Source organism: Bemisia tabaci, chromosome 3, assembly GCF_918797505.1.
Source record: "Bemisia tabaci chromosome 3, PGI_BMITA_v3".
Taxonomy (NCBI): Eukaryota; Metazoa; Arthropoda; class Insecta; order Hemiptera; family Aleyrodidae; genus Bemisia; species Bemisia tabaci.
The window spans coordinates 3211965-3223929 of NC_092795.1; the positions used below are offsets into that span (position 1 = coordinate 3211965).

At 36.7% G+C, this 11965-nt stretch overlaps 1 protein-coding gene across 2 annotated transcripts in view; it reads left to right on the plus strand.

Annotated features, from left to right (window-relative positions):
• LOC109043303 (uncharacterized) overlaps positions 1 to 11965 on the plus strand; it is a 33057-nt gene that overhangs the window by 13060 nt on the left and 8032 nt on the right. For both annotated transcript variants that reach the window (XM_072297665.1, XM_072297666.1), the window contains exons 9-16: positions 267 to 634; positions 1766 to 2497; positions 3979 to 5445; positions 6749 to 6969; positions 7284 to 7492; positions 8355 to 8520; positions 10335 to 10662; positions 11569 to 11646. In XM_072297665.1, the coding sequence (XP_072153766.1) occupies positions 267 to 634; positions 1766 to 2497; positions 3979 to 5445; positions 6749 to 6969; positions 7284 to 7492; positions 8355 to 8520; positions 10335 to 10662; positions 11569 to 11646 (3569 nt within the window). The remainder of the gene's footprint in view (positions 1 to 266; positions 635 to 1765; positions 2498 to 3978; positions 5446 to 6748; positions 6970 to 7283; positions 7493 to 8354; positions 8521 to 10334; positions 10663 to 11568; positions 11647 to 11965) is intronic.

Consider the following 11965-nt stretch of genomic DNA (forward strand, 5'->3'; position numbering starts at 1 on the left):
TTTGTATTTTCAATATACTGGTAGATATTTGAACGAAATGTTCTCTCTTCATTTTCATTTTTCTAGTTTTAGTACAAATGCTAGTTTAATTTTTCTACTTTAAGCACAATGCGAAGTCAACTATCCGCTTCCCAAATGTTCATCACTGCTTTCTGCGCTTTTTTTCCATCTCTTTCAAAGTTCCTACCGCTTTTTCATAAGTCCTAAATACCATGCCTTTCCTATCGTTGATGTTACTTCTCATACTAGCTCTATGTGTTTTGCAGGTTTAAAATTGCTGAAGAAAAACTTGAAGAGTTACATTCCACTCTGAAGAAAGACGTGGTCACACTAGAAAGTTACTTCTATCCTGGAACGGATGTCATCATTCCTGAAACGCAGCTCGAGAATTTATTGGCGGAGTCCAAGAAATTGGAGTCGGATTGTCGTTTGACTCAGCATAACCCGGTAGCTGTCTGTCGTTTCGAAAGCTGCTCGGATCTCAGTTCCCACATTTATCCCTCCAAGTATATATTTAGCAACGATCCTGACTTTTCTGGGTACATTGTTGTTGTTTGTCAGGAGAAGTGTGATGTGGAGTATCATGTGAATTGTTGGAAAGCCTACAAGGAAAGCAAAGTGACAGGCTCAACAGGTAATTTAATTAGATCTCTAAAGTAAATGCAATAGGCCATGATAAGAGAATAGAGAAATTTTAGTGCTGAACAACGTCTAATTTAACTGATATCTTTCTTGAGGGCCCAAGCACGAAAATTCAAATTTTAAAAAAATTTTTTAAGAAAAGTAGTGTGCCATTTGGTGTGCGCTCAGTCCTTTGAGTCCAGATAATGTATACGTTTCTGAAAAACACCTATTATAACAGGGTTAGAAGGTTGAACGCGTGTCTAATGGCACACTTTTTTCCCCTCTCTCCGGAGGTTTGGATTCTAGCACTTGGGCCCTCGAGAAAATTACCGGTTAAATTATGTTATTGGCACTTAGCACAGAGGAGGATTCCATAAACAATTTGGCACGTGAACTCTCAAAAATGTGAAATTAAACCAAAGTTATGACAGACACTTCTTGTCTCAGTTTTACGAAAAAGCAATTTAAAGTGAGCAGGGGTAAAAATTTTCGCAATTTTAAGTATTCCACCCAGCGATTTCAAAATAAGATGAACTATTCACAACTTTTTCTGTAAGACATGAGAGAGTTTTCTGTCAAAAAGTCTATTTCTGATTTTAAACCTAAAGGGTTCTCCTAAAAAGTGTGTCTTTCTACAATAAGCTCTTTTTTTAATAATATGGCTTCTACAAAGGGATTGCGAAGGGCTGGAATGTTACATTCCTTTTTAGTCTAATTCCTCTAACTGACCTGTGATAAAGGCATACGAAGGCCCCCTTGAGGGTTAGTGGAGCAGACTTAGAAATGCTAAAGGAAGTGTACATAGCTGAAGTAAAAAAAGAAGGAGGAATCTTGAAACTATAAAATAAGCAACCCTCTTTTAATTGTGCATCAATGGTGAGAGCACTATCAATCATTAACTCAAATTTTGATTTTAAAAGAAATAAGAAACTAAGTTGTTAAATCACCCGGTGGTCTTTTATCTGCCCTTCCTACCTTTCAAAAAAAAAATTCAGTTCAGAAAATCAGTTCAGGAGTTGTTCACCAGACGCAGTTATTTATAACTGTCACTAAATTTTAATATACACATGAATCTTGCAATTTTTCCCAATCAATTTGAGTTTTAACTCATCCACTTACAGTAAATGCATCATTGTTTCAGGACGGGTCAGCGACAGGGATTTTCTTGGCCAGCCATGCCCAACAATGGATTGTGTTTTGAATGATGGCTCCCACTCTCCCATCATAAAAATCGATTTATACGATTCTCAAGGTAGCATCAAGCATAGCGCTGCAGTGGACGTTGCTAAATTGAAACTAGAAGCAGCCAAGAAGAAAGAAAGAGAAAAGTTGGAGAAAGAAAAAGAAAAAATCGAAAAAATGGAGAGAGAAAAGCAAGAGAAAGAAAAGGCCAAAATAGAAAAATCTAAGTCAACTGATAAAGTTACTGCCCAAAAGAAGACTGCTCCTGAAGATCTCAACAAAACCAAAAGCCAAAAAACACCTGTGAAGAAGCCGAAACAAGCAAATGTTGAAAAGCAAAAAAGCTCCAATAAATTGACGTTCTCCTTAGACAATGCTGACAAACTGGAAAAAAAAAGAGTTGACGAAGAAATCGAACTAGCCGTGTGCAAAGATAGGATCGGAACGTTGCGCCACCTGTGGCAAACGCAACATTATGTCGACCCGTCAGTTCCTCAAATCATCGATCCAGACTTTCCTTCAGAGTTGCAATATCAGGAAACGGAAAATGCAGAGATCAAAACTTTCATCTATTCCATGTTCAAAGAAATGTTCCAAGCCGAAGGCCCGCAGAGAGTGGTAGATGTTCAGCAGAAATGGGACCATAGTGTAGAATTTCAAGATGTCAAGAAGATGCTAAAAAAGTCTGAAAGTAAGTACGCCGCCTTTAATTGACTTGGGTCTTACTTCTTAACTACTATACCAGCCAGCTAGAAAATTCTAGGCGGGTCTGTGTATCCTCCAACAGCTGTAAAAGTAAAAAGCTGTACAAATTTTTAATCTGCCATGTTCAAACCTATGAATTGGATGTATTTCTATCAAACAGAACTATGTGCAGTGTGCAGGTGAGAAATATAGGGTGTGCTCTAGAAAGCTGGATAAGAAACAATGTGGTCAGTGGGCGTGATTCCCTCTGAAGAATTGGAAAAGCGGGATTTTAAAATCAGCAAACAGAAGTATGTGCCAACTGAATGCGGGATTTATGAGCTGCAGGCATGGCACGAGAGCGTTGTGGACAGGGCTCATGAGTTAAAGCGCCCTGACGACGATCTCCCCCTTGCGCTTGTGTTCGATCATTGGTGCTGATGTCACTGGCGCTTTATTATTTTCATTCACTCTAACGGCTGGAGAACTAGCGAGCACACCCCATATTTCTCACCTGCACATAAATCTGTTTGATAGAAATACGTCCAATTATGAGAAAGAAATGTAACTTTTGGCACATAACTGAACTGAACTATTCTACTATGTGAAGGTTAAACGCTTTCTGAGCATTTGAATGTTGCCTAATTTCCTCTCAGAAAATATTTATTTTTGAAAAAAGTTATGAGTATGTTTCCTTGAAATTTTCAGGCACTTCAGGTATATCCAATACCGAAAAAAATTATCTGAAAATCGGTAGAAAATAATGATCAAATCTCAAAATTTGTGATTTGTCCAAAGAGATTGGCAATGTCTGTAGACTCATGCAGCGTTCCTCCTGAGCATGGCATCACCGTCAACTTAATTCTCACAATAAACTGATTTAGTGGCTACATCATAGTTTTGTATCGCAGTTTCAATGGTTTGAATGCAAACAAACAGATAACCCTGTTGCATTCTTGCCATGGTTTTAAAATGCTCCCAGATGTTTTTTGCAATCAAAATTTCTCCTGTGTACGGAGTTATTAATAAATTTCTGACGTTTTAATGACAAAATTGTGATGAATTTATGCAATTAACTTACATATAATGGGGACATGATGTTATGTTTAGTTATTTTGGTTTGATACATGATAAAGCATTTATGCAGTATATAGCAATTACTATAACTCGGTTTTTCGAATATTGCAGGAATGATGTAGCCACTAGGTCAGTCTATAGAACAGAGCGTTCTGTCACATAAACTCAAATTTTGATTTTTCGACCCTGCTTTTCAAAAATACCTTTTCTGAATAATTTGCCACTGTGTATACAAGACCTCTTTCTATGAACAGTCAAGTATTAATGAAAAGTTTTCAAAACAAAATAAAAGCATCAATAAGAAAAGCATTACAAAATTTTTCATAACAAGGAATAATGAAATCATTTGTTTTCCTGCATTCGTCCTTCCTAATGTTTTAATTTTCTCTCAATTATTTGGTTTGGTTTCAGATGTCTGTGATGTACTACTAGTATCTAATGATTTTTTCATAATAGAAGATATGATGGCACTTCAATGTCAGTTGCCAGAGGTGTACAACCAAGTCAAGGATGTTACCCTTGAGTCATTAAGATTTATGCAAGGCGCGTTGTTCAAACCAAAAGAAGATTCAGCCTCCAAAGTTGATAAGAGCTCAGATCCATTCAGATTTCTTCCAGCGCTCAATGATCCGCTTATTTTCAATGGCAGTGACAAAAATTCGAAGAGTCTGAAAAGTACATCTGATCAAAAAGTCAATGCTGCTCAGCCTCGTTCCGTGGAATCCAAGAAAGAGGATGAAACAGTTATTTTTGACTCCAACTGTAACAAAAACAAGAATCTGTCAGCAAACGAAAAAGCCACTTCAAAATCGGAACAGGCTGAAGCCTCCAAACAAGATAATAACAGTAGTGTGCTGCTCAACACGCTTAACAAAATAGCGGACCGTGTGAAACCCTCAGAGACTGTCGCAAGCAAAAATTCATCACGAGTAAAATTGGTACGTGACAAAATTCACGATGTGAAAGCATCTAAAGCCCAGAAAGGAAACCCTGTCACAGCCGTGGAAAATAAATTAGTGGACACAAACGTTCCAAAGCTATCTAAGTCAGATCCTCTACAAGCATTGTCATCTAATTTAATCGAGTTTGTTTCTGAGAGCTTCCAAAAAGTTTCAACAGCGGCAAACAAACCTGTTGACTCCTCTGTCTCACATAATAATGTGGAATTGAAGCTTGAAACTGAGAGAGAGCGTACCATTAATTTAAACTCTTTAGAAGGAGATACTTTGTCACCCAAGGTAGACGAAAACAAAGAATTTTATGAATGTGAACCAAGTTTAAATAATCCTTTGCAAAATGAACTTGCCGGACGTAATATTGGGAGTGTCAGGGAGGATGAGGTGGCTCCCGAATGCAGCACCAATACATCGAATCAATCAAATAAGTTGGATCACACCAAAAAATTGACTGAGTTAGAATGTGAACCCATTGTCCTACCGAATAATGAAGTTCTAAGATTTTGCAACGGAACGTCCATCGGTGTGATATTGAAAGAGATGGAGAAAATTCAACGCTTCATGCATAATGATTATGAAACGAATGAAATTAACCTGCAAATGTTGAATGAGCTGGTCAACAACTTCTTGTCAAAATTCGTAGGTAACGAAATAGAGAAACTCAAGACTGAATCGGGTAGTAAAATCCTCTTCAAGAAAAAAGTCAAACTGTGCCTAAATATTAGCAAAAAAGTTAATCAGATCATCATGGAAAAGTGTATGGATATGATGGATACAATACATTCTTTCGGCGGTACTTTCATCAAGCGATACAGTGACTTGGCGGAAAATTTGGACAATCTTAGCTGTGATAACTATATGCCTTTGAAAACCATACTCAATTCAACCTGTAGCATTTTAGATACATCTGCAATAAGCGCAGGTAACAATCTTCTCATTGAATTGTACATAGTTCTGCCCCCCCCCCCTCCCCCAAAGCATGTACATCGAATTCGAAGGCTCGAACCAAATTGCGTCTTCTGACGCATTCTTACTTTTTCTGAAAATCGCATGCTCTCTCATTGGAAATCTTAATTGCTCTCCCTAAAGTATAAATGGCTCCTTAAAGTGAATTTTTACTGTTGATTGGACAAATCGTCTAAATCTGATCCATGGAATCTGCACTTTCTTGTCAGACCGATCTTAGTTTTCAAAGCTCACCAAACCCACAGTTGGGCGTATTTCTGCCAAACAGAACTATGTGCATTACGACGGGAGCCCTGTTATGCATATATTCTTATGGGTCTCCTGGCTCATGTTTTAATGCACATAGTTTCCTTTGGCAGAAGTACTTCCAGTTGGTGTTCACAGGGGTCATCGTTGGGATTCAACCTCCATGTTGTGAAATACTAAGGAATTTGGGAGGAAGCTCTGTCACTGGTCCGTTCTGATGGATGTGCTTATCACCCCACTAATGGCATTGACGACCGCAATTTCATCAGATTCAGAACAATTAATATGATTAGATGGGTAAATTCGCTTTTAAAAAGAGGCTCACAAGGATTATGGCTTGTATAATTTCGGAGTGAACTGAAAAAACCGATTCCGAGGTGAAAGAAACAAGATTGTCCCCAATCTTATCTTAGAACTCAGAATTGTACCAAGTTGTAAAAGAATTTGTGATCTACAAAATGTATTGTTCCTTACAAAACAACCTGATGTATTCATGAGAAGTTGATAAGACAGGAAAATTTAGAAAAGTCAGTTATTTTTACCCAACTGAAGGATGACGGAAAATTTTGAGATCAGACGTAGAATTCTTCTACTGTGTTCAAACTTAAGACTGGCTTTAACCATATGCATGACTTTTGCTCTCCTCAGAAAACTAAGTTTCTGTTAATAAAGTTCGTTTCTATGAGCATATTGATGGTGAAACTTCCAAATCTTGTATCTCAGTTTGCAATGTTGCAGACTCCCTGTCACACTTAGTTTTTTAAATGGAAAACTACTCAGCATCAAACCTTAAAAACTTCTATGTTTTTTCCTCTCCATGCAAAGCAAATTCTGAGAAAACTTCAAGGAACAATGTTGATATTTTCTCTTTTAAAAAGATAATTCAGGAGCAGAGATTTTCAAACATATTGCAAACTAGATTCGTGGATTGGGTGTTTCACCGTCAACAGGAGCTAATGTAATTGAAAACTGTTCACTTCTGAAATCTGAGATTGTTTATTCATTTTTTTCAGGTGATTTTTTTTTCAAGAAGCCAAAATCTATTGAATCTTCCCATGTAGGTTGTCAAACCAGTGCCTCAGACTTCCTTGATTCTGAAGCGCAAACAGACAGTCCTTCTCTCCAACCTGCTGAAACTGAATCAGGAGAAACAAAACTCCTGTTCGATCACGTCAGAACTCAAAACGATATGATTCTCAAGTTTTGTAATGATTACTCCTCTCTAATGCCTCCGGTAAGTTTTACATGAAAAATTTCTTGTTTCATTCCAATCCAGGTGCCGGCAAAAGGTAGAGATCCTCAACTATCATTCGTTTAAATTTGCTAACATGCTGCTCTTCTATAATACCTTTGCCACTTTGTAAACTAATTTTTCTTTTTAAATTGTTCCTGGATTGAAGAGATGTTTGCTGTAGAAAATTTGAAAACCATCAGAGCTCTCAGTGTTTAGATTAGAAAGCCTGGAATCAAGAAGGTTTTTAATATTTTTTCTAGACTTTAAAAGTAATTGAAAAACTAATTAAATGAGTTAATGAATTTTTCTTACAGATAATTTCTGAAAATTGTGAAGAAATGGTTGTTGGAAACAACAGTTTTGAAAGAAACTCAAAAGATCAAGGAAGTTTGTTAGCCCTCAACACCGTATTGATAAAATCTGTGTTCACTGCATTTGAAGTCAATTCCCAAAAGTTCAAAACCACGGTAGATAGTATGTTAGAAGACTTGCAAACAAACCAGATGGATTTTATTTTCAATCTGTAAGTACCTTTATTTTTTACTGTATGGAATTGTACGCAAATTATTTTGTATTCAACTTTATGTATGTTTATATTCTGGGTGAATTATTATTATTATTTTTTTGTGTGTGTGATAGGAGAGTTCAGGTGATTTTTCCAGGGCTCTTGACATGGTCGAACTGCGACAAATCATATTGATTATGTAAGAATTCTCTGCAGATTTTGACTCTTCAGCTGTGAAAGGGCAATAGCCCTTGCACATGAGGCTGATTAATCATTCTCTATAAAAAATTCGCAAAATTTGGTGGAATGAAAGCGGGATTTATGTCAATGAAGTCAAGAAGGCAGCATGGTCGGTGCAGGAACCAGCAAGAGCAGGGTGTTGTGGTCGCATTGACAAGTTGGGAATCGGTGACAACTGAGCCAACCGGTGGCTGATGTGCAGCGGGCAATACAGGGAGCGCGGTAGCGCGAGGTCTGATTGGGTGCACATTCCAGGCGCGAAAGCTCAGTGAGATTTTGCGCTGCAGGCTCCCTCTCTTTAGACGGTCACATTTTAAGGGATTGGTAACAGAAATGCTTGATTGAGACCAATTTTGTTTGGAGTGAATGTGTAAAAATGTTTTAGAAAAATGGTTTCGTGTGTCACTTTTTGACAATCAAAGAGCAACCAATGAGAGTTTAATGAGGAAAAGCGAGGTTTGAAACCTCATCACAATCGGTAATAATTGCTCAAGTTACATTCAATTTGTTTTGCAGATTTATTAGAGGTAACGTTAATACAAAAGGTAGCCTCTAATGCTTATTAAACCGTTAATTTCTTGTCAGGTCACTGCTTTAAGTTTGGTCAGTTTCTAAGATTTGTGTTGTCAACTTTTTGCAGCTTACGCAGTCGATACAAAGAGAAAGTTGCAGATTATGAAGCATTTTTGAAAAAGTTTTGCACTAACTCTTCAAGGAACTTGGATTGTTGGGCTGAAATACAAGATAACATTGAACATTGTAGGAAAATGTTGCATCAACTAGACTACAAGGAAAATGTTTTCAAGGTAATAATCCCTTATGGGTTAGTTCCATCAGTCACAAAATCATATTTTAATGGTTTAAGCTTATGGATCAGCAACAATAAATAACAATTGTCCAAGTGTCAAATCTCTTCATCCAATTTTAATAGAGATGTCTTTCATCGACAAACACGGCGTCTGATGTCATCCACAGTTGTAATGAATATCATGATTTCTTCCAGCTTAGCTTCATCTGAGTTTTACATTTAGCAACTATTGACAAAACTGATCGATAAGACTAAGGTGGAACAAACCGTAATATGCACCACCGCGCTGGATGACATTATACACCTATTTTTTTTTATGAACAATATCTCCATTATTATTTGACGTAGAAGTCCGGCGTTTGGATAGATCTCAATATTTGCTGCCAATCTCTACTCTTTTCGTGTGTTGTACTTGCACCTACCAATGATATATTTTTTTCTGTCCTCAGATGCAGAAAATAGGAAATAAATAACTACTTATTTATGCCTTCTCTATATCAAAGAGTCTTGTAAAATTTAAGTCAGTAGTTGGGTCCTTTTTTTCTTCTTTTTTTTCTTTTCTTTTTTGATTGTGTCATTTGAAAGTATAAAGTGAACTTAGCTTAACAAAAAGAAAAAAAAAAAAAAAAACCTTAAAACTGTCGCCACAATACTTTAATTAACAGGATGAAAGAATAATGCTAAGTCCACACTATTCTTCAGGGAAATCAAAGCCAGACTTCTGAATTTAATTGTAATTTTTGGGCTTTGATTTCTCCGCAGACAAGTGTGAACCCAGCACTATTTTTCCATCCTGTTACTTCGAGTATTCGGGCCACATTTTTGCTGTTTGTTTTTGTTAACCAAGTTAAATTTACACTTTCGAATTATACAATTTAAAAAAAAAAAAAAAAACAATGACTCAACTGACCCGTTTTACTAGACCCCTTTCTATAGAGAAATGTGTTTGATAGGTAAACAAAATTTGCTTTAATCCAAAACGATTTCTGTATGGTGTTCCTCTGCTCGTGCTGGCCGATTGTTGAAATTTTGTGTTTGTAGGGCGGACATAGAGGACATAGATTAAATGGTGTAGCATCATTGATTGGCTATGTCTTATCGCAGCTCTGTCGTGCTCTTGCCTGGTAGAATGGACGACATACTGTCGGAAACTCAAAAGGTGCCTTTAGCTTGTCATGAATTCCACCTGACATAGGCATGACAAAGGAGGGATAAGACATAGCTGACCAATCTCACTACGCCATTTAACCTATGTCATCTATGTCTGCCCGACAAACGCAAAATTTTAATAAGCTGCCTGCTGTTTGGTAATGTGGTAGAGCTTCTTTAACTGCCATTTTCAATTTTTTTCCCCCTGACTGTATTTTGTGCACTGAGTACATCAATTTGTATTAGCTCTGTGTGATGACTTTTAGGACTATTCAAATGCATCCGAAGTTACTCATCTTAGGAAAATTAAGTATTAAAGCTAGGTGCGGGAGGCTAAAAAATTATCGTAAGGCAATGACTTACAACTTCTCGGTTTGGAACATTGTGCACCTCTTGTCATACTTCATTTTTTTAATTGACAGCCACTCAAGGTCAATTTTAAAGAACTTTCGTTCTTTTTCTTCTCTATGGGTAGGAAATTCTGAAAAAACTTAGAAGAATGATGTCAATTTGTTCTCCTTATCAAAAATTTAATAGAAGCAGAGATTTTTAAACACACTAAGAAAATACGTGGTTTAAGAAGTTCACCCATAGGAAGTGCAGTAGACATATTGTCCAGTCTTTCTCTTCGGATTAACGTTTGTTATTTTGTTTCAATTACAGCTGAAGCTTGCCAAACTCAAGTCTCAGTTGTCAGAATCAGGTGCAGTCAGTGTCGAAGATGTGGGAGACTTGCTGGCGTTGAATTTCGAGCCAGACCCAGAGTTAAATTTGAAAGTTTCAACCATACACCAAGTTTTCGTAAGTCTGTTGAAAGCAGCTGCAAACGAATTCCAGAGGCAAAATCATAAGTTCCTCCTGAAAGTTTTACTTCAAGCGAGAGATGCCAATCTTTCTCTGTCGGATCTAACCACTCAGATTTTAGCACAACAGCGGAATCAAAATCGGAGTGATCCGCGAAGTGATCAATCAACGTGCTCTACTGAATCTGGTATGTATTTACAACCTTCCGCAGACAAAAAAACTTATTGGATCTGCAGCAAACTTTTGCTAGAGTGAAATGAAAAGTTGTTTTTCCTCAGGGTTGCCACAGTCAGGGGGAAACCAGAAAATGTTAGAGAATTTCAAAAATTCTGGGAAAACCTGGAAATGTCAGGAAAAATGACGAAAGTGTCAGGAGAAAATTGTCAAGTCGCTGTCATTTTCTTTGTAGAATGAATTAGACGTTTCAAACAACAAGTTTTGTCTAAAAACTATTTCAAATTATGTCTTATGAACCATCCAGCATATCTTCAATTGTAAGGAAATTTTACCAAAACTTGTCAAGGAAATAATTTTCTAAATTCTTTGGGAACCCTGTTTTTTATGCAAACCCTTTTTGAATCGTTTTTTGCAAAATCATCTGCTGTACAGAACAGTGTATCAGCATTAGCATGGATCAATTTAATCATAACATCTAAGATGAAGTTGGGCCGAGACATTAAAATTTAAAATCAAATTTGTCGAGTTTGTTTGCTAGAACCTTACAGCAATATTGTCAGGCTAAACAAACCACAGCACTTGTAGAAAATGTAATGGAAGTTCAACGTTTTTGCAGAAATTGATTGAATTGGAGCTTGGATCAAATTATTAAAATTTCCTGCACCAGTTGAGATCAGTTAATATCATTAGTGAAGCTTAATTTTTCTACCGTTTTGTCTTTGAATACTAAACTTTATGTCTCACCTTTACTGGAGCCTCCACTGCATTTTGTCTCACCTTTACTGGAGCCTCCACTGCATTTTTAAACACATTATCAGTTGGACAGCTTAAGCTTTGAACATATATTATTAGTAGCATAGTGATATGAGTAGTAAGATATTATTCTAATGACGTTTACATTTTATTCTTATTACAGATAGAGAGAATACAGGAGCCTCCTCCGATGGCAAGATCAGTACTAGACCCTCCCGCTCAAATTCTGTGGTTTCTCAATGTAAGTGTTTTCTAAAGTCAATGAAATGGTGTCTGATTAGCTCAGCCAAGTTAAAGTTTAACTTTTTCCTAAAATTTTTACCAATCATATTGGATGTATACAATTTTGTTATTTTTTATTTTGAAAGTACGTAAGATTTTTCAGTAATCCTTGCTAATATGCTTCAATAAAACAAAAAAATGAAGTGGAAAAAAGGAAGAAAAAAGATTTTGCCCTTGGATGCATCTTGCTAAGGCTATCTCAATAGCACAGCCCCAAACTCATCATCAGTATCTACAAAATAGAAGACACTTTGAGTGAAAAGAGACAAAACCAATAA